Source organism: Dasypus novemcinctus, chromosome 16 (assembly GCF_030445035.2).
Source record: "Dasypus novemcinctus isolate mDasNov1 chromosome 16, mDasNov1.1.hap2, whole genome shotgun sequence".
Lineage (NCBI taxonomy): Eukaryota > Metazoa > Chordata > Mammalia > Cingulata > Dasypodidae > Dasypus > Dasypus novemcinctus.
In genome coordinates this window covers 23,201,809-23,225,669 of record NC_080688.1, presented here as the reverse complement: position 1 = coordinate 23,225,669, position 23,861 = coordinate 23,201,809, and the positions used below count along the sequence as shown (strand labels likewise).

General features: G+C 38.8%; 1 protein-coding gene across 2 annotated transcripts in view; it reads left to right on the top strand.

Annotated features, from left to right (window-relative positions):
• LOC101422232 (zinc finger protein 596-like) overlaps window positions 1-14,848 on the top strand; it is a 49,429-nt gene extending 34,581 nt beyond the window's left edge. Inside the window, exons 3-6 of one of the 2 annotated variants that reach the window (XM_023582638.3) lie at window positions 6,394-6,478; window positions 10,897-11,023; window positions 11,860-11,955; window positions 12,476-14,848. In XM_023582638.3, coding sequence (XP_023438406.1) covers window positions 6,467-6,478; window positions 10,897-11,023; window positions 11,860-11,955; window positions 12,476-13,431 — 1,191 coding nt within the window. In that variant the 5' untranslated portion in view covers window positions 6,394-6,466 and the 3' untranslated portion in view covers window positions 13,432-14,848. The remainder of the gene's footprint in view (window positions 1-6,393; window positions 6,479-10,896; window positions 11,024-11,859; window positions 11,956-12,475) is intronic. The other variant, XM_012530419.4, reaches the window with a different exon arrangement.
• Window positions 14,849-23,861: the final 9,013 nt, after the last annotated feature.

Sequence of the window (23,861 nt, the reverse complement as noted above, 5' to 3'; positions counted from 1 at the left end):
CCCCGGGCCTCCTTGACCCGTGTGGAGCTGGCCCATACACAGTGCTGATGCGCATAAGGAGTGCCCTGCCACACAGGTGTGTCCCCCACGTAGGAGAGCTCCATGTGCAAGGAGTGTGCCCTCTAAGGAGTACGCCCCATAAGGAGAACCACCCAGCATGAAAAAAAAAGTGCAGCCTGCCCAAGAATGGCGCTGCACACACAAAGAGCTGACACAACAAGATGACACAACAAAAAGAAACACAGATTCCTGGTGCCGCTGATAAGGATAGAAGTGGGCAAAAAGAACACACAGCGAATGGACACAGAGAGCAGACAACTGGGGGTGGGGGAGGGAAGAGAAATAAATAAATAAATCTTTTTTAAAAAAACAAAGTGAATGCAGAGGTTGAATTTTCCCATAGAAACAAAAGATGAACAGTTCCATACTTTGGCAGAAAAGCAAATTGCTGCTTTTCCGTTGAACTTGCTTCAGAATTGAGTTCACCACAATGTCCCATCTTATTTTTAAGATTCTTGGAAGTTCTCCAGTAGATGAGATTTGCATTGGCCTTACCTGCTTACCAGTTATTAATGCTGTGAATTTCCATACATTGTTTATATCAAAGTACTATCTTAAAATATATACATTTTATGGGTATGTGAGTTTTACTTTCCCAGTTACTTTATTTCTTGCCAATTGAGGCCAAGCTTCTTCAAAGAACTGCAATTAATAGGCTTATCCACACTTTCCACTCATTTTTGAATGGATTCTGATATGGTTTACATATGCCCCACATACATTCACTGCTCGTGACTGTCTCATACCTCCACTTCAATGAATCATCTGAAAGCCTCTTCATCTTACATGATTCCTTAGAAAAACTCCTTGATTTCCTCCTTCTATAATCCCTCTGTGTCCTGGTCTCTTAGGTCACAACACTCTATTGGATTATTTTTGGCTTTGCTTTCTAGGTAAGCTCTTTCTGAAGCATTAAATGTTAAAACTGCTCAGAACTCAGCCCCATTACTTCTTTCTGTCTAGGAAATATATTCCATTCTTTTGACCCCATTTATTTTCTATATTTATAGAGAGATCCAAGATGGCAGAGTAGGGAAGAGCAGTCTGCACTGCTTCAGAAATAGGAGGAATGTACCCAGGTTTACCTGGCAGAAAGTAAGACATGGAACCATAGGTCAGTCACAGAGGGCAGCTAGAGAGAAGGGGGATCTAGTTTTTGGGGGAGAGGGAAGCTGGAGGAGATAGGGCAGGCAAGCCAGGACACAGCCAGCTCAGAGGGGGAGGAAGCTGGGAAGTGATTTGGCTTGAAGACCAGCACTCATCCTGCTCTGTGAGTGAGGAAATGCACGAGGCCACAAGGGGTGCATCCCAGTGCCCAGCAGTCTCTTGAGGTGGGGGAGCTGTGGGGCAAACAGTTGTGGGGACTGATACCCAGTTGTCATAGGGGGAGAGAAAAGTAGAGGGGAGAGAAGGTAGCATGGATAGGCCATATCCCACGTGTTTCCTCAGTAAAGGAAAAATACCAGCAGGTGCTGAGTTGGCCCCAGGGACAAGGAAGGGGGCAGCTGATCAGGCGGTCTCTTGTACCTACCTGCCCTGAGACAGAGAGCAACTGGATCAGTTAGGGCTTGGACTTACAGGTGCCTAACAGCTCAGAAGAGATGGGAGCCAGGAGAAGCAGCCCACAACTGCCAGAAGTGATACTAGTATGAGGGAAAAGGGGACAAGGAGAGGCAGATGGCAAGCTATCAGAAGCTCAACCAGCCTGAGGGAAAGAGGTGCAGGCTGAGGCAGCCCTCCAGTTGCTCAAGCAGTCTGGAAGAGGAGGGATCCAGGGAGCAATCCATTGAGTTGTCAGGCACCCAGCCAGCTCCCTGGGGGTGGGGGTGGAGTGCGTCAAGCAGACTCATGACAAGAAACTTAGACTGAGACTTTTTTTTGTTTTTATTTTTATCCTTTATTCTTTATTTTTTTTCTCTGCAGTTGGTTATCTTACCTGCAGAGGGCAGACTGCAGGTTGAGTATGGGCAGTCTGAGATGGTTGCTGGTGGTCTGAGAGGGTGGCCTGTTTTTTCTTGTTTCTTTTTCTCTTTGTTTCTTCTTTTCTTCTTTATTTTCTTTTATTTTATTTTACCCTCTTCTTTTGGTTTTCTTTCCTTTTACCTTCTCTTGTTTCATCTTCATTTTCTTTCTTTTATAATCTTTCCAGGTTCATTTTATTTTTTCACATTTCTTTTTTTATGTTTTTATTCCAACTTTTTTCTTTTTCTTTCTCCACTTGCATTCTTATTTCTTTTTAAAAAGTTTTTCACTTTAATTGCTTATAAATTTTTCCTGGTTCTTTTATGGTTTCTTATCATCTATGCTTATAGAATTTACACTTTACAGTCAAAATCTAATATATGAATTCCAGACCTGAACTAAATTTCTAAACTGAGACTTTCATTGTTCTCTCATCAATGTCTTAAATGGAGTCATATTATTTGAAAACATTTCTATTCTTTAAAATGAATAAACATACCTGTCCAGTGGCTCATTAAAGAAACTTGGGGGCTATTCTTAATTCAATATATTGGCATTTATAAGAGAGATTTTTTGCATCTAAAAATGTAATAAATATAGTTCATGTACGCAAAGTAACTTTGCAGTATTTCCTTTAAATTGACTCTTCTAAAGTGGCTCTTAAACCCATAAGGCCAGACTTCATTTTATCTGGTAGTATAACTCCTAGACCTTGGACAGGTCTAACAAAAAGTTGATTTTCAACATAAACATATGTATGGAGAAAAAGAGATTATCACTTGCCTCAAGAATATTGTTAGGCAAATAGGGCTGCATATTGTGCTATATAAGAAAACCATGAAAATGGAATAATGAGTTTCCTGAAATGTGTGCTACAGAAATAATAAAGATTGCAACATTTTTAAATTTCAGAAATGAATTTTAAAAGAAAAAGACAAAATATTTCTTTATATATAAATATCTGTCCCTAAAATTGAAATGAATTTTACTACAGAAATAATTTACTCTTCTATACCCCAAAATATGTCTGATTTTTATTATTTTAATATTAAAGTTTAGCTAAAGTCCATCTTATTCATAGGAAAATAGCAATGAACCTTGATTTTTTACTTTTTGAACCCCTAATATTTTAAAATTTGGACAGTTTTACAGTACTGAGAACAAGCTAGATCCAACATGAAAAAAATGTATGTGGGGCGATCTTTCCCTCACTTGTTAGTAAAATATACACCATCTAGAACAGTGAAACCATTTTTCCTTGAATATATTTTTTCAGCACAAAGGTTTCTACGTATGTAGAGTCACACTGATGCCTACAGCCTCAAAATGTTGATAGATTATATTCCTTTTAGAAATAGATTAGAAGTCTTCTATAGATATTCTAGACTACTTACCCAGCACAACCAAATTCCATAAAATGGTGAGACCTCTTTCAAAAGATAGAAAAGCTGATTTTGAGACTTGTAGAAGGAATTCAGTGACACAAATTGTTTTCCTTAATTACATATCCATGATTTGCCAAATTTGAGGAAATATATTGTGTGAAAGAAACAAAGTCCTAATTAAATTTACCTAGACAGTCATTTGAGTTAATAAAGGAGTGGTTTTTGAATTATACAACAGATGAGGTTATCAATGGGATAAAAGAGACTTAACAATTGAAATGGTACCTTCTCTAGAGAGAGAAGGCCAGAAGCCCCAAGTGTGGTGAAGCAGCCTCATGCAGACATTGATCTTTGCATTTGCAGTCTATTTGGGTTCTGCGTAATAAGGGGGAGAATTTTAACCAGTAGGAGAGTCTACATTTATTTGGTAAATGTTTGTTTTTCTTTTTGTTTTTTTTTTAACAGAAGATATTTAATTTTTCTGTAGTCAGTTGGACCTTGGCCATCTGAGGTCAGGTTAAGTTATTGTGGAATTACAATTTCTCTGGATTTAGAATTCTTCAGTAATTTCAAAAGGGAAATTCACCTAATATTACCATTCAGGGATATTTTATTCAATAAGTCCAGTGGGAGAATACACAAACAAATAAATATATGATGAAAATTTCATAAGCGACCTGAGGAAATAGTAGAGTTGTTATAAAATCTACAGGAAGGGCAAAGGCTATCTTAGGTTGGGGTTCTCCATATACATGGGTGTGCTCCCTCTCTTAGCCCAAGGAGATGTCTTTGTTCCAGATCTCAGCTTCCATGATTTTCCTCTTAAAGCCATTCTCCCTTCCATCTCTTCCCTCCATGTCACTCTTAGTCCAGACTGACAGTGGTTTCATTCATCCAATTCTCTCCAAAAGCTTGTTGACAGAGCACCAGGAAGTAAGGGTCTAACCCATCCAACAGTAAGACTTTCCACAAGTCTTTCCTGGATTAACTGCATTTTCAATCCTGTCTTACAAGTTCCAAGTTAGTTAATTCCCCAAATGGGCCACCATCTTCTGGGGCTTGTTTTCTGGAAGCTTGGAATTTCCAAAATCAATCTCTGGTTTCATTGTGCTTTCCTCTCACATTTTGTTATAAACAGCAAGGAGAAGCAAGGCCACTTTTTCCACATTTTGGTTGGAAATCTCCTTCACTAAATGTCTAAGTTCGTTTTTTTTTTTTTTTTTTCATATTCTGTTTTCCATGTAATATCAGGATTCAGTCTTGCTAAGTTGTCTGCAACTTTAAAGCACAGATCACCTTACCCCACTTTCCAATAATAAGTTTCATTATTTCCTTCTAAGACCTTTCAGAAATACTTACAGGCTTCATATTCCTACCAACAGTCTCTTCAAAGCAATCTAGGTATTTTCCTTCAAGCAACTCCTCTTGACCATTTGATTATAAAACCATTCCAGCACATTTGGTAATTGCAGCAACACAACCACATTATCTTCATACCATTTTCTGTATTAGTCTGCCATAGAGCTGCTGATACAAAGCACCAGAAATCTGGGCTTTTATAAAGGGTATTTATTTGGGGTAAAAGCTTTAAGTTACAAGGCTCTATAAAGCCCAATGCAAGACTGCTTTCTCACCAGAGTCAGTTGCCACATGTTGAAACAAGATAGTAATTGATAGCTGGCTGATCTCTTCTTCCTCTGTGGGCTTCATTCTCCTTTTGAGTCTCCATTGTCCCAACTCTTGAGGCTTCATCCTTTGAAGTTCTCTCTTTCCTGGCATAGAACTTGTCTTTCAAGGCTTCCTATATCAGTCTTCACCCTCTTCCCAAGATCAGCTGTAAGTTGTGAGGCAAAATGGTTTATCAGTCCTTGGGGCTTTACTTGGTTGAGCTTTCTTTCTATCACATGGCCAGATAAAAAAAATGGCAGAGCTCTTTCTTCCTTGCGTCTCTTGAGTGAGTGTCCACTTATTTCAGACCCAGCAAGGGGACAGCGTTTCACCTTGAGTCATGCTTACCGATGTAGTCAAATCAAAACCCTAATATTAAGAAGTAATGTAATCAAAGAGACCTCAGCTAAATTTAATGCAATGGAAGGATATCACACCCAGAAAAATAGATTAGTTTACAAACATAATCTTTAACTTTTTTGAATTCATAAAATCACCTCAAACTGCCACACACCTTCACTAAAATATCAGACTGTTTAAATAGGATTTCTCCCAAACTCCCTTCATTATGTATCTTCTGAGCCTCCTAATACTATGAGGATTGTATGAAATAATAATGCTATGATGACCCATATAGTTCTGATATTTTTAATGCAGAGGATTTGCACATGAAGATTGGCATTATGGGAGCTATTGATCCCTTCTGGTTGATCAACCACATGGGAAAATATATTCTTATCTTTCTTGATTGCTATCCAAATTCGTGGGAGTGATATTTATAACTCGCTATTGATTGGGTTAAATTGTTAGACATCACATACGGAAGAACCAACATGATTTAGAACAATGTGTATACAGAACGGAAGTTTCAGGGTAAAGTCAGATGAGAGTGGGAATCCAAAAGATAGGGATGCATGTTCGTGACAAATGCTAGTGCAAAATCATGATAACTACGTCTGAGAAAGTCCAGACTGCTTTCCCTGGTGGTGGAGACCTAATTCCAGATGTGACATAGGTCAGGAATCCTTACAGTTTCGAATAAGGTGCAATATTGAAAATCTATGCAAATCATGGTCTAATTAGTACAGTTAGATGCTTTTCATATTCTTACATTAAAATGAAGGTATCCATATCATCTTTATGCATCAGAAATGCCAGTACCTCTGACATTTGACCCCGGGAGAGGATCTTCTTCCTGTCTCTCTTCAAACATACTTTATCTTCTTTTTGGCTGGTTTGAAGGGTTTGGATTTCATGACAAGTGGGTCTGAAATTCAAGGTCAAGAATTGTGTCTGAGGCTTCTTTCTACCTTCTCAGCTTTGGTCATCTACTGTTGTCTGGTTGTGAGTGAAACTCAAGAGGAAAAACGTTGTCATCTGAGCTATTGACTATGGAAGCACAGGTGAGTAGGGAATTCTTCTTTAACTGAAATTGCACCTTTGTTGGCATTAAACAGTCAGATTTCTTTTATTGGCAAGGATATTCCAAGTGTATTCTGGAGCTGTTCAAGGATCTGAGCTTCAGTTGATATTACAGCTCTCTAGAAAAAGTATTTTAATATAGGGACTATCAGAAGTATTCTCTTCAACTGTTACATTAGATTGTTCAAGCCTCTTTTAAGGCTCTATATTTTCTGAAAAGATGAGATGTTTTCTTTTTCTCACCCAACCCATGGCCTCATTGGATAACTAATATATACTCCTGAATCATGTTAGTGCCTAAAATTGGCTTGCAGTCAATAGAGGTGATAGAGAAGAGTAAGAATAGAATTTTATAGAAGGGATGTTGAGGTTTCAGCATGTACATTCCATAAATCCAGTATTACAGGTAGTAGGGTTTAGGGATGTGCATTGTTGCCCGAAGCAAAAAGAAGGTTAATAGATTAAACAAAATGGAGAATAATTTATTTTCCCCAATTTTCCTTTTCTTATAGTTTTGATGGAATATAGTTGCAAATTTTGAGATATTAAAAAAATCTGAAGTTCTCCTAAACACTGTTCTTCCCAATTGCCAACTTCAATTTTTGTTAAGTCAACTTTATTGAAGGTTCATAAATGGATGCAATGAATAGGACTTATTTTTATCTTAATTATTCTTGTGCATCAAGAAGTATACCAGGTAGAATAAAATATTTGTCTCAGTAAAAGTTTTGAAGATTTGGATAGACTAGAAGCCCTCCAGTTGCTTCTTTCATTGTTTAATAGACAGATAAGATGAAGATACAAGAGATATAATGAAAATGTGTGTTGGCCCCAGAAAATGTTGAAAATGGGAGGTGTCTTACCACAGTAATGAACTAAGGACATTTTTCCATAGATCAGATGTTAGGATCCTTGGCCTGTGATTCTGAACCATCTTTTTTATTTTTTTAAGACTTATTTATTTATTTATTTATTTATTTATTTCTCTCCCCTTCCCTACCCACCCCAATTGTCTGTTCTGTGTCTATTTGCTGCATCTTCTTTGTCTGCTTTTGGTGTTGTCAGTGGCACAGGAGTCTTTGTTTCTTTTGGTTGCATCATCTTATTGTGTCAGCTCTCCGTGTGGGCTGCGCCATTTTGAGGCAGGCTGCACTTTCTTTAGCACTGGGCGGCCCTCCTCATGGGGTGCACTCCTTGCATGTGGGGCTCCCCTATGTGGCAGACACCCCTGTATGGTACGGCAACTCCTTGTGTGCATCAGCACTGCACATGGGCCAGCTCCACACGGGTCAAGGAGGCCCAGGGTTTGAACCGCAGATCTCCCATGTGGTCGACAGATGCCCTAACCACTGGGCCAAGTCCGCCACCTGAACCACCTTTATTTCTACCTGATAATGGATGCCGTGTTATATAGATTTGAGGGAGACAGAACTTATTGGCCCTTGATTCTGTATGCAACCTGTTCAATTCTGCAGAATTCTGGATATTTCTTCAAAGTTCCCTATAATTTTTATGAATAATAGTTTTTTAAAAAAATTATTTTAATTTAAAGAAGCTTTAGATTGCATAAATATTAATTTAAAAATATATAGGAGATTCCGATATGCCCCAACGCTCCTGCTCCTGCATTTCCTACATTAACATCTTTTATTAGTGAGGTACATTTCTTACAATTGATGAAAACATATTGAGGCATTGCTACTATCCATGGACTATTGTTTACATTATAATTTACACTCTGCTCACATAATTTTAAAGGGTATTACAAAATGTATAATGGCCTGTATCCATCATTGCTGTGTCATGCATGACAACCCCAAAGTCCCAAAAGTGCCCCATGTTACATATTCTTCTCTCTCCCTTTCCTCAGAACCTCTGGTAGTTTTGCATCATTGGTAAAAGTTCTTCCATTGCTAGACAAGTAAGTCTATAATGGAATAATAATGTCTCACTTTCATCCATTTTTATTAAGAAAACAAAATAAAACAATAATTTAATAACAATATAAAAAGAAAAAAGAAAGAAAAACTTTTAGTACATTGTGTCTTTCATCACTATAAGATCTGTTATCTTGTATGTGCAGTGAGATTTTCTTCTGTATGTTTCCCCAGTGTCTTATTTTTTACATTTTATCTTCAAAGAAACTTTAGGTTTCAAAAAAGTCCCATAGAAAATATAGGAGATTCTCATATATCCAACACCTTCACCATTTTCCACTCTCCCATAATAATAACACTTTACATGTGTATGATATGTTTCTTACAATTGATATACATATATTGAAGCATTGCTAGTAAACATGGTCAATAATTTTGCATTATGGTTTATATTTTGTACCATTTACTTTTATAGGTTTTGATGAAATTTAAAACAGCCTGTATCTGTTACTGCAAGATTATGCAGAACAATTCTATTGCACTAAATTTGCCCTATTTTCCATGTATTTTAATCCCCCCCACCTTCTGAACCTATGGCAACTGCTAAGTTCCAATTTTTGAAGAATCAGATTCATAGTTACTTTCAGTAATATTGAGGGCTTGATATATTTGTCTGTTTCATTTTATTATGCAGTGCCTATATTCTCAAGGAGTTCTTGTCCCTCTAATTGAACTGGACTCCCCAGGATGGGAGTTTTGATACTTTCTTGATTATTGTGTGGTTCTTCACCCACTGAGATAAAACACTATGAGAAGAACACTTACATATTCCATAAAGACCTGCCCCATGTGTGCCTTATCCCACATGGATGCCCTATACCAATAGCCCTTCCCTGCCATATTTGTCAAAAGAACATCCCACCATTGTAGTTTTTTTTTCCATTGTATTTTTTAAAAAAACATGACCACAGTCTTTTGGTACCAAATTCTGCATTAGTCTGCAAAAGGGGTGTGATGCAACATATCAGAACTCTTGGCTTTTATGAAGGGTATTTGTTTGGGGTAGAAGCTTAATCACAAGACCCTTAATAGTCCAAATTGAGGTACCATAAGATGTACTTTCTTACCCAAAGTGATTTTCCACATATTGAAGCAAGACGGTGGGCAATGTCTGTGAGGGTTCCACATTCCTTCTACCTTCTTAATGCTCTGTGGCCTCAGCATCTTCCAATTTCAGCTGTAGGCTGACATAAGGCTCATCTCTCTTCCCAAGGCTCATTTCTTTCTGGGCTCAGCTGCTCCATTCTCTTCACAAGGTCAGGTCTAAACTATCAGGCTCATCTCTCATTTCAAGTGCAGGATCCTCTGTGTATCTCCTTGTGTGTCTACTTCTGTGTGAGAATCTGTTTTATCAGCTAACAAAGAAGGTAGGGATTCATCATTTCAAACAAAAATCTTAACAAAATTTAATCAAGGACATCTCAGCTGAAGCCTATTCAATCAAAGTGTTATCACACCCAGAGGTACAGACCTATTTAAAAACATAATCTCTTTTTGGAATTCATAAATAATCTCAAGTTGCCACACCTACAATTTGCTAGAGTTCACCTGCTCTTTCCTCTAACCCTCCCTGCAGTTCCAAGTGTAGTCCAACCCAACTACCAATTCTCCCTCTCACAGAGCAGCACTGTCATACCCAATCACATCACAGCACTACTCTCATGCCCATCCACTGCCCAACCACACCCTTTCAACTTATCATAGATTTTGCCCGTATGGGTATGGGGTCACCACCATCTACTCCCATCTGTGTCTTTAACCTATCTTCATACTTTATCTCTGGAAGTCTGTTCAATTTGCTGAAGTCATATCAGTGAGGTCATGTAATAATTGTCCTTCTGGGACTGTATTCTTTCACTTGACATAAATTCTTTAAGATTCATCCACATTATCCTGGGTGTTAATACTGCTTTCCTAACAGCACTGTGAATTGAATTTAGATAGAGAGCATGTCACACATTAGCTGATTGGATTTTTCAATTATGCATAGGTAATTGTTAAGTGATTTTATAAATGAGAGAGAAATGAAGTCATTTATACAGGGGAATAATCTATACTCAATTTTTAAAAATGACATATGTATATTGCTTGCCTTATGACAAGTCTGTAGATTTACTTGAAATTGGTGGAAAAAAAAGTGTTTTAGTAGTGAATGGTCAATTTCAAGTTGTATAATCAATATCATTTAGTCATAATTACAGAATTACTGGAAAATTTCCAGGTGGATAGCACACAACATGCAATGTGATATTCCTTTACAATGGAGTTTGATGTATTTTGAGTTTATGTGTGTCTGTAAGTGTATCAAAAAGGCAGGTTGCAGTTCAGCATCAAGAGTTAACTTAAAAATTTTGTGCTTAATATACATAGTTTCTTCTTCTGTTCTGACATTTTAAGAATCACACTTAGGAAATGCATAAAGATGGCCCTGTATGAGCCCAAAAATTTCTGTGCTGTTTCAGAAGTTAGTGACCTTCAAAGATGTGACTTTAGACTTCACTGAGGAAGAGTGGGCCCTCCTAGACACATCGCAGAGAAAGCTTTTCAGAGATGTGATGGTGGAGAATGTCAACCATCTTGTCGCAGTGGGTGAGTCTCTTAAAAATTGTCATCTATATATAGTTATCTCTCTCTACCTTGTTTTTAAATTATTCATCTGCTATCTACCTATATATTTAGCATATATCATCTTCTATCTATTTATCCAATTATTTAACTCAGTTTCTCCATATTGATATATAATCTTTCTGTTCTCTAATATTAAATTTTTATTTTTTTATTTTAATATTTCATATTATTATATAGTGCGTACAACTGCCTAAGTAGAATTTGTTTTCTCACTTTTTTACTTACATCTGTTTTACCCCAATAGAAATTAATCTTCCCAGCCAGAACTTAATTTATTTCTTGAATCTCAATTTCCAACACTCAGTGCACCTTTGAAAAATCAATGAAGAATTTTTGAATGAATAAATGAGTATTTTGAAATAAATATTTTGCTCCATGTATGATACTGAGTCTTTAGAACACAGTAGTAAAAACAACACATATATCTTTTCTCATAGAATTTAGATCATTCTGTGTAATTTATGATGACTGGATTATTTTTAGAATTGTAATAATTCTTTTTTATCATAATACATTAATAATGGAATTTCTCCCCTTTTAGAATATAGAGCATTCTGCAATCTCTCTTTGAAATTGTGCATATGCAATTAACAACCAGTGATCCCCAATGAAATGGACACAAGATCAAGGTTAAAGCCTTTCCTGTTGAAATATTGTCAGTATTCCATGATCAAGGTGTTGTTAAACTATAGACTTTCATGTTTATCTTGTTCTTTGGTAACCTGTCATGGACTTGAAGATAGTTTTCTCTTATTAATGGAATTCAAGATTCAGGTATATTTTTTTCCTATAAACAGGATATCAGGTCTGCAAATCAGATGTGCTTTCCCCATTGGATCAAGTAGAAGAAGTGTGGAGAAAAGGTATAGGACTTCCCCCAAACCAGAGCCCAGGTGAGTTCTAAGTACCTGGGCACCAGTAGAAAATGTCTAAGACACTGTGTAAATGCTTGAAAGTATCACCTTCTGCTTTCCTTAAGTGAGTTATGATCTCTGAACTGTAGGTAAGCATATTGGTGAAATTTACGTCATATGTGGTCATTGTTCCATAACTCTCAAGTTCTATTCAAGGGTGCTTACTTTGGGAAAAGAATATTCATTTGCTAATGCAATTAATCTTTCAATAATTATCCTGATGCTGATCCTACTCTGGGAATATTTTCCCTTTTTTTTTTTGCCTCCCAGACATCCCAAATTCTTCTTATTTTTCTCATATTTCAGTCCTGAAAATCTTTTCTGATTATGTCCTATACCATTTACTTTTACCAGAGTGTTCATATATTTGATATTTTTTTTCCAAGCTAAGTGGGAATGTTTCACATGACAGTGAAATTTGAAACTTTTTTACATATTCATTCCCTTATTTCTACTGGAACTATTTACTATAATAATTGTTTTTTTCCAATTATTATAGGCAGGAAACATGCCTTTAAAAATCAAGAAATGATAGAAATGATATTCACCCAAGCCTTCAGTCAAAGTTCTTATCTGCAAGAACATGAGAAAGGTCACACTGGAGAGAAACCCTATGAATGTTATCTGTGTGGCAAAACTTTCCGTCAAGCTTCTCACCTTCGAATACATCAAAGAACTCACACTGGAGAGAAACCGTATGAATGTCATCTTTGTGGGAAAGCCTTCAGTCAAATTTCTAATCTTCAGAGACATGAGAGAGGTCACACTGGAGAGAAACCTCATGAATGTCATCTATGTGGAAAAACTTTCAGTCGACATTCCCATCTCCAACGACATAAGACAACTCATACTGGAGAGAAACCCTACATATGTCATCTATGTGGGAAAGCCTTCAGTCGAATTTCTCGTCTTCGAGAACATGAGACAACTCACACTGGAGAAAAACCCTATGAATGCTGTATGTGTGGTGAAATGTTCAGTCAAAGTTCTCATCTTCGAACACATGAAAGAAATCACACTGGTGAGAAACCCCATGAATGCCATCTTTGCGGGAAAGCCTTCAGTCATAGGTCTCATCTTCAAATACATAAGACAGTTCACACTAGAGAGAAACCCCATGAATGTAATCTATGTGGGAAAAGCTTCAGTCAAAGTTCTTGTCTTCGAAGACATGAGAGAATTCACTCTGGAGAAAAATCCCATAAATGTCATTTATGCGGTAAAGCTTTCTTTGAACATTCCCAACTTCAACAACATGAGATAACTCACACAGAAGAGAAACCCTATAGATGTCATTTCTGTGGGAAAGCCTTCAATCGCAGTTCTAATCGTCGATGTCATGAGAGAACTCACACTAAAGAGAAACCCTATGAATGTCATCTATGTGGGAAAACCTTCAGGGCAAATTCTAGTCTTCGAAGACATGAGAGAACTCATTGGAGAAAAACCCCATGAATGTAATCTATGTGGGAAAGCCTTCATTGGAAATTATAGTCTTTGAATACATGCAAGAACTCACACTGGAGAAAAACCCTATGAAGTCATCTCTGTGGGAAAGCCATCAGTGAAAGTTCTAGTCTTTGAAGACTTGAGAGAACTCACACTGTAGAAAAAAAAAAATGAATGTCACCTATGTGAGAAAGCCTTCAAAATTATCTTTGAGAATATGAGAGAACTCATACTATAGAGAAACCATGCTAGTGTCATCTATGCAGAAGAGCTTTCAGTTCACATTCCCATCTTCAACAAGATTAGAGAACTCATATTGGAGAGAAACCCTATGAATGTCAACTCTGTAGGAAAGCTATCACTCATAGTTCTGCCTCGGGCAACATGAGATAATACATGCTCAGCTGGAACCATTGGAATATTATTTACATGGCAAAAGCTTAATTTTTGTGACCTTAGACAACATGTGAGAACTCAGACTGGAGAGAATTCCTATGAATTTAAGCAATGTAAAAAAGCCACCAGTCATTATTCTGGCCTTAGTTGAAATGAGAGACCTCAGGCTATAAGGGTATTGGATATAGAAGAGACTCCATCCATAGATTTTACTTTAAACCTCCCCCAGAGAGCACACATACTGAAGAAACACTATCTTTGTAATCAATATGGAATTTCTTGTAGTCATCCATACTACTGCAGTTAAGTTAGGTAAAGTCATACATTAGAGAATCCATATGAATGTTGTCTATGTAGTAAAGACTATAGTAGAGTATTTCATGATATACCACATGGGAGAATTCAGACTATAATTGTAATGAAAGTGGATAATTCTCATCTCTCACTCTAACTTATAAAACAAACCAGAGAGATCACATTTGAATTATTTTATATCTGAATTGAATAAGGTAGTATCTTAAATTGATAATCTAACCTTTAAATAAAATGACTGAAACTCATTTTAACATTTAAATAAAAGGAGTGCAACACCAGGTCCATATTCACTATGCAGTATCATTCAGACAAACACATGCCTTGATATGCTAAAGAAAACTCAGTCTGGGAATAACCACAAAGCATGAAAGGATAGGGAAAATCCATTGGGGATTTTCAGAAAAATATATATTGGAAAATGTATTCCATGGAAAATCATTTATTAGGAGATTAGGGAGCTTGTGTGAATCAGCTGTTGTATTTCTGTGAGTGATTGTATTTGAGGCATTTGGGCAAAGGATTGGATATCTGTGGGCTCTTATAGACATCAGTTTGGGAAATGTTATGAGCTTGGGGATAGGAGAATGTGCAAACTCTGATTTGTGAATTTTCTAGGGTAAATGAATATGATCCTGTGTTTGAGTTCAGTGGGTCAATTTATGTGCATTTCTTTTGATCAGTGATTAAATACCAGAAGGGTAAGTACCTACAACTTTGTTTTCTTTCTTTTTTAAAATATATTTTTATTTATTTTTAAAAGGTACATAGATCACACAAAATGTTACTTTAAAAAATATAGGAGGTCCCCATATGCCACCTCCCCCAAACCCCACTTTTTCCACATCACTGCTTTTATTAGTGTGGTACATTCATTGCATTTGATGAATACATTTTGGAGCACTACTACACAGTATAGATTATAGTTTACATTGTAGTTTATATTCTCCCCCAGTCCATTCAGTAGGTTATGGCAGGATATGTAGTGTCCTGCAATATCTTTCACGACAGCTCCAAGTCCCAAATATGCCCTCATAACACACTTCTCCCTGCCTTCAGCAACTCCTATGGCCACTGTCCCCATATCAGTGATATAATTTCTTCCATTGCTAGAATCACAGTAATTCTATAGTAGAATACCAGTACGTCTACTCTAATCTATAATTCCTCCATCCTGAAGATCCTGGGATGGTGATGCCCTCTCCACCTCTAAATCGAGACAGAATGCTATACTTTAGAGAACAGAAAGAAGATATCTTCTCATCATTTCCATTATATTTATAATGCCATTTGGCTTAAGTTTGGTAGGTCCATCAGTGAGCCAGCACTGAGTATCAGGGGTCTTCAGGATGCCCAGGGAAGGCCTTTCATCTAGTATTGCACTAGGATCTTCCTTGATGGGTGTTGTGACAATGTGAAGGTTTTTTTCTTCATCCCAGAAAATATCACCTTGAGATTAATCCACTCCTGTGGGTTTGGGACCTTTGAATGCACTGGATCCAGTTAGGGCAGCCATTGACTCCATTACTTCATGAGGCATCCCCAGGGAAGATCTTGGCCACCTTGGCATTGTCCTTCATATAGAGAGAACTGAAAACAGGGTGCATGCAGAAATAGCTCAGAGACAGAGTAATCCCAAGAAGCTGAAATCAACAGAGCACAGAGGTACAGAAAGAGGACAATGAGAGTTGGAAAGAGACAGGGGTCTGAGGAGAGGGAAGAGACAAGCCATGTGCCTGATTGCCCATAGCTGAACTTAGAATGTAAGCCTGGAGGCAAAGGCAGAGACCTACACCAGTGGAGCTTCTGTTTTGTCTTACCACATGGGAGGAGTCCAGGTTCACTAGCAGCTGACCTTCAGTCATCTCCAATGATAGATTGTTTGGACATTTTCACAGCCTCAGAATTATAAGATTTTAAACTAATAAATTCATGTTTTTAGAGCCAACACACTTGTGAATTGCCTTGGCAGCATTTACCAAACTAAAACAGGCATCTTTGCCACCCACTCATGAAAATGTTTCATTTCCTGGTGTCCTTGGCAGTTATGATGCTGAATTTACTATGTCTTTGGGGACTGCCTTTGGAAGTACTCTGAATACACAGCACCTAGGATATGATGGGGATTCCTAGCCTAAGGTAGACCTGAGAGCTCTTTGTAATCCTTTCTATTTAGACCAAGGTCTGATAACACCAGAAGTTGATTTTTGACAGAGTAGTGCTATGATGTGTCTGGGAAATTTGTGGCCCAAAAATCAGAGGCTCTGCTTTCTGAATGACCTGAAAGAGGTGGCAAAAGGATATAAAAATGTGGAATATGTTGGCACCAATAAGTGTGTTTCCTAATAACCTGCAGCGTTCCTTTTTGGAGTTGAGTGACTTTCGGGACATTGATTTTTCTTGTATTGTGTCAGGGGTCCAGTACTGAATTCTGGCTACTTACTACCTAAGAAAGTGTCTTCTGGGCAGGGCCTTGTATCTTGTTGGAATTTATGGCCCAACCATATTTTGAGGCCCAGTTACCAAAACATGCATTCCCTGGGCAATTTCTTCATCACACAGGCCCACTAACATTATTTTCTCAATATGATGGAACACTTAGAGTCACTTGGGCATGGGTAGCTTTTTCAAATCCTGACCCACCCTTTGGGGGCATGTGATGGTTAGACTATTGTGTCAACTTGGCCAGGTAATTGTGCCCAATTGTTTAGTCAAGCAAGCACTGGGCCAACTGTAATACAAGGGCATTTATAGAACTTTAGTCACTATTGACTTTACTGCAGTGGCAAATCGTAGATAGCTGATTACAGTTACATCAGTCAGGAAGATTGCCATCAGCAATGAGTGATGCTTAACCCAATGAGTTGAATGCCTTAAAAGGGGAAGTGATTCCAACATTGAGAGAATTTCCCAGCTCATCTTTGGACAGCCACCATCTCTTAGAATGTGTCAAGAACTTTCCTTAGATTTTCATTGGAGCTGCTTGTTGCAGTCTGCCTGTGGAACCTGGACTTGTCCAACTCCATGTTTCCACAAGAGACCCTGATAAAATCTCTTACTGTTGACAGGTATCTCCTGTTGATTCTGTTCCCTAGAGAACCCTGACTACTACAAGGTATATAGTGGGCAAGGATAAATACTCATTTGGCACAAGTGTGAAGACTTTCAGATAGGCCTTGACATTGGAAAGAAATTCGATACATGTCTTCTTGGAGTTGGATGACAAAAAAGGTATTCACCAGATCAACTGCATACCAAACACCAGTGGAGGACATTATGTCTTTCGTATGAGTCACAAAGTCTGGGACCACAGGTCCCAAAGGTGGAACTTCTCCATTAAGCACCAGCAGTCTATAATTAGCCACTATGCTCTACTAATCTTTTCTGCCGGCCATACCAGGTAATTTTAGGCAGAGATCATGGAGTAGAGGACAGCTGCAGATGGGAGTTCTTTTTTATGAGTTCTGAAATGTCCTTTTCTCCATAGGAAAACTGTATCACCACTGATGGGCAGTGCAAGATTGTGGGAGCACTTTGGGTGCAGGGCCTATCTCCCCCAACCATTGGCCAGAATTATTTGGGATTAGGGAACATATACTTGGATGGGCAATGTTGTGGGATATTAATTGTGACAATGTATTTCCTAGTGGGAAATAGCACAGATGTGACCCCAGGCCAGAGGGACCAAACCCACAGGGTAGCAGTAACCTTCCATCCCCGTACCCTTGTAAAATGCCCAAAACCTCACAGTGCCTCCCTTCTGGATCTGGAATAATAGTGACCTGGGGGCCTGTATCCAAAAGTGTTGTAAAGCTTGTTTGATGTGCCTAAATAGTACTGCATTTGGACAAATAGACAAGAGTCCCTGTGGGATGATTGGAATTCCTGTCCCCAACCATAGGTTATTTTCGATTTGGTTATAAATGCTGGCAGAGAGGTCTCTCCCAGGGTTCAAAATCCTCAGTCAGAACTGAAGGTAGAAGCATGAGATCTCCAATTTTCTCCCCCTCCTCTGTTCATATACAGGGATTGAGAGGAGGGAACAGCATGGGGAAGATTGTTTCTATTGAGCCAATGACCCTATTTCTAGTTGATATTTTTCCCACAGTTCTCCATTGGAGATCACAGCTATGGTGACAAGATGGTTCTTCTCCTCACCCCAGGGATTCCCCTAGGAAGCACTACTGAACACATCTATCATGCCTCCCCCTGCTCCACACTAAGAGTATGGCCACTGACATAATTGAAAAAGAAGCTAGAGTGGTAGGCAGTAGGGTCCCTTTGCTCTAGTAGCTACAAGAACATTGATTGGTAATTGAAGGTCCCAAGAAATGACTGCTGCTGACCCATCCTGCACATCTCATTACTTGCTGGTTTAATAGGCATGATCCTACTGCCCACAAATCTATCCTCTTTTTCAGGTACCTCAGTGGCCACACTCTTAGTGTGGAGCATGAAGGGCATGATAGCCCTGTTCATTAGTACTTCCAAGGGGACTATCTGGGGTGCAATGCAGAACCATCTTGACAATCACTCAGGAGGGTTCTTTCTAATAAAATCAGTGTTCTATCATAAACTAAGAATCTGGTAGGGGCTAAATCCCTTACCAGAGTTTGAATATTCAAGACCTAAACCCAGTTGTCTGATCACGATAACAGCTTCCTTCTCACTATTCCCTGTATTGGTTTGCAGTCGGGGAAGGCACCCTAAGTGGTAAATGCTGATTTGACTCCCTAAAAGACTGTTAAATGGAGATGGCAGCTACACAGAGACTTCCTCCCTTCCCACCCCCAACTTCCCCCCTTAACTTCAACTGTCTGAGAGTTTGTTGGAGGAATAGCTTAGATGCAAACCAGTCAATGCTCCTCCATTCAATCTCTTTGATAAGGGTTGTAGTGGTTCCAATATTGTAAAGTTAAAACAATAAGAGGGAAGATCCTCCCGAGGCTTTTCTCCATACCTATCTTTCATATCCCATGTCTCCTCTGTAAAACGTGATTTCATTTTTGCCTCTGGATCTCCATCTTCAGTTCTAATAATCTGCTGAATAATGACAAGTAATTCTGTGTGCCATGAATGAAGGTATGCCTGGTTACAGAATGAAAAGAGACAAAAGAAGTCATGAACCAGCAGAGTTTACACCAGGTGGTGGAAAATCACCCTCATTGGTTTCAGCATGATCCAGCCAGCCAACTTCCTGTAATTTATGAGGGGATTCTTAAAGTCCAATTTATTGTCATCCTTCCTCCAAAGGATGTAGAGAGCATGCCCTAGTTTCCCACCTAGTTTCCCACAGGCCATTAGCTCTACCCAGGCTGTAGGGCATGGTTAAACTTCTGTGTAGCCTACAAAGACACCAGTACTGTTTTGTCCAAGATGCACCTGTACAAAAGGAATGCAAGTGCCATAAAAAGAATAGAGAAAAAACCAACCCACTTTATTTCATATTTCCCCATGCACTCTGTGGAGCAAGTTGCTTTCCAGGGCATCACCAAACACAGGTTCTGGCACATTAACTTCTAGTAAATGAACACTTTATTATCTGCACAACACAAAGGGTCCAAAGAGCATGTGAAAAATTCCATTATGGCCCATCTTCCAGGGATGCCAACTCTGTTCCAGTGTAGGTTTATGGGTAGTTAAGAGCTGGAGATGGCCTCTAAGTGTGTCCTTGTTTCTTCAGCATATTGCATTCTCCAATGCACCTTCTGTAGGCAGCAGTTAGTGTATATTTGACTACTTTTTGTATGTCCTGCAAGAGTTTTGTTGACCATAGTAACATTAAATATAGGTGGGCTCAAAAGAAACAATTCTCAGGATCAAGCTACACCATTTTATTAACGAAGTCATTAGGAACTTCTCCAAAGGATGCCCTGGTAAAATTTAGGGTTTCACTATAGGAAGCATTTCTCCGCCAAGTTTGGGGCACTCAATGGGGAGATGTTTGTCTTCAGATGACATCTCCTATGGCCAGTGAAGTCTAACCTGTTTATAGAGAGAGATTTCCTTGAGACCCTAGTTTGTACCATCAGATCTGTGTGGTCCACCTATTTGACAGTTTGGCTTGAAAGGGTTTGAAATGACGACCAAATGCTGACAACTGAGAGGTGCTTAGGTTTGTGGCTCCAGAAAAGTCTGTATCATTGGTGCCAGTGGGTGAGAGTGTTGCCCATCATAGTGAGATAACCTGGGGAGAGAAAGAGAAAATATCATTTAACACATCTCCCCTTAACTTCTGTGGGTCAAGATAATCTTGCCCAATATTTTGAGGAGAGGATTGGCAAGATATGTTCACCCAGGCTGTCTGTCAGAACTCTGGAACCACAATTTCTCAGGATCCATTGCCTTTGTTTAAACCATACCTTCCAGCCTTAATCATCCAATCTGGGGGGGAGGGTGACATATCTTGAACAAATTTGATAGTCCATGATATTGTCACCTGTACTGAAAGGCCAGAAGTCCCATATGCAACCAGAGGAACAAAGTGTCTTGGCATTCTGTTCCTGTTTCACATGTAGCACAGAGGGAGGCACCTATATCAACTCCAGGTTTGAATCGGGAGGTCCTTGAAGTAACTACTGCCTAAATCACAAATCATGCCCAGGGATTGTGTTCTCAATAGAGTACACTGAGATTAGGATTCCTTTCCAATGGTGTAGCCTAACCAGGCAAGTGCCTGCAACTCCACCAACTCAGAGCTCAGTATTTGCCCACATATGTTGCAGTGCCATGCTTCTCTTCCACCAGAATGCAGTATTCAAATGTCCAAATAACTTTAAAGACATGGGCCCCAGCCAATAAATTGTTTTTCCTGAAGAACTTTGTAGAGTTGTTCCTTCAGTCATCTGTTCCAATGTTTTACCACTCCATTTACTTTAAGGTCATAAGGACTATTTCAGCCAATATCAGGCAATGGGAACATGTACTTTGTTGGGTATCATGCACTGTAAACAAGATACATTTATATGATTGGAGTCTTGTATTTGAGATCATGTAGCCTAGCTGTTTCTCCATCAGTGATCCTGGCATCTATATGATACACATGAATTGGTGTCTCATATCTGGAGTATGTGTCTAAGGTGTCATGAGACACCGTTGGAACCCAAGACTGATATGAAGTCCAATGTGGTCAAGTTGCCACTCCCATGCAGAACCTAAGCCCCAACTGATATGGCCCAACACACCATGCTGTATGGTCTTGGCTCACTGTCAGGAATAGCATGAATGCTTTGTGTCTCTACCCTAGGCATCTTCTAGAGTGAGTCCTCATGTTTTGGCTCATTCTTGCGTTTGTGTTGGGCTTCTGTGTCCTGTTCTTTGGTGGATCCAGCAATCATGGTAACTTCGATATATGGATGTTCAGCATGGATATTCCATTCATGTTGTGCTTTCTTTTCTTATTTTTAAATAGTGGTTTAACAGACATATTTACACAAATAAAATCCATCAAGCAAGTATAATCAATGATGGTGCTATCATACTTTTTCCCTTAGAATAAACTTTATAGAAAATTCTTAGGTTACATAATAGTTACATTGAATATATAGGTGTTTCCCATATACCCCACTGTCACACACAATTTTACCTATTCATAGCATCTTACATCATTGTGATATATTTGTTTCATTTGATGGACAAACTTTGAAAAATTGCTGCTAATTAAGGTCTATAGTTTATATTACTACTAACACTTTTGATTGTTCAGTTTTATAAAATTTGACAAAATGTATCATGCCCTGTATCCATCACTGCAATATCATGAACAACAATACCAATGCCCTAAAAAGGCCCTATATTCAAATTATTCTTTCCTTCCTCTCTATACACTCAGGTCACTGCTATCTTTATATCAGTGTTATAAGTTCTTCCATTACAACAATAATAGTAAGTCGATTTTGGTCCATGGTTATATCACTCTCTTAATTTTGTTCATTTCTAAAACTTGGGAATTTGGGAATGGTGATGTCCACTCTGCTTTAGATGAGAGGGGTGTTAGATCTTAAGAGGCAGATGGAAGGAACTGCTTTGCTTGCAGTTCTAGATACTCTTTTTTGGGAGAGATGAGGATTATCCATCATCCTGATTTTGTTAGCTGGGTGAGTCCAATAAACTGGAGGGTGGGTGTTGGCTGCAAATTTGCTGAGATTCATGGCTCAAATGGCATGTGAATAGACTGATGATGTAAGGCTCTGGGATATATATTTAATGGTATCCTGCTAATGGTAGGTTCAAGTAAGAGGGGTAGAGAAATCATCACAGGGTAATTATAAAGGAGTCTAACAATGCTACATTGGGGAAATAGATTATTATAAAGCCCACCCAAGGGGTGCTGATTTTAAGGGGTTGTGTGCCTTGCCTATAGTATCTGGGTGTCTCTAGGGCCCTTGGGAGCTCCCCTGTTTTGGTTTTGTTTACTGTGGCAGTTAGGGAGATCTACCTGAGCTGTGCATATGTGTAACCTCTGAAATACCTTCCCAACATGCTTTGGACCCTCTTAGCCATAGAAACTTTTGTATTTAATGATTTCCCCCTTTTGGTCAAGGTCTTTTTCCAAATGCATCATTGGTTGGTGTTTGGTATTAATCCATTGGTGCCAGGGAGGCTCATCGCCAGGAGCCATAGCTCATGTCACAGGGAAGGTAATGAGTTAATTTTCTGAGTTTAGCTTAGGTTTTGAGGAAGTAACTCTTAGGCAGTAGTTATTATTAGGCTAAGTTTCAGTTTTACAAGAATAAGGTCTTTAAGTACAATCAATTAAATATTATAGTTTTGCCATATTGGTCTGTTTTCCTTTTCTTAAGCACTGCATATGTAGCCTAGAGATTCTTGCCATCAAATTGAGAACATCCCCAGGATGGAAGTTTAATATTTTCTTGGTTATTGTGTGGGTCTCCACCCACTGGAATAACACTCTATGACAACTTGAACACATTCATATTCCATGGAGACATGCCCTAGGTGTGCCCATCCCTACACATTCCCTTGTCACTGATACTCTGCATTGATTACTGTCTCCTGCCATATATACCATAAAACAGCTGCACAATTGTATTCTCAGTCACAGTCTGCATCCTCCCCAGAGTTCACTTGTTCCTTCCTCCAGCCCTTCTCCCAGCTCCATGGATGGGCCAACCAATCCCTCAAGCCCACTCACATTCAAACTCCAGCACCATCAACCCCACTCAGAACACTGCACTTCAATATCTCCCATTCACTGCCAAACTGCCACCCTCTACCTTATAATAGGTTCTGCCAAAAATTAGTATCAGCTGACTACTCTCTGCTCCCTTTCTATCTCCTGGTAACCTATCTTCCACACTCTACATCACTTAGTCTGCTCAATACCTCTTGTTCATATCAGTGAGATCATGCAGTATTTATCTTTTAGTGACAGGCTTACTTCACGTAACATAAGGTCTTCGAGGTTTATCCTTTTTGTCCCATGTGTCAAAAGCTCATTTCTTCTTACAGCTGTGTAATACTCCATTTAACATACACCTTTTGTTAGCCATTCATCCATTAATGGACACCTGGGTTGCTTCCAAATTTTGACAATTGTGAATATGCCACAATGAACATGTGTGTACGTATATGTTTATATAATTCTTTCAATTCTTCTGGGTATATTCCTAGTAATGGAGTTGCCAAATCATATGGCAATTCATTACTTAGCTTCCTGAAAACCAACAGTCTTCAAATGTGGCTGCACCTTTCTACATTCCCAACAG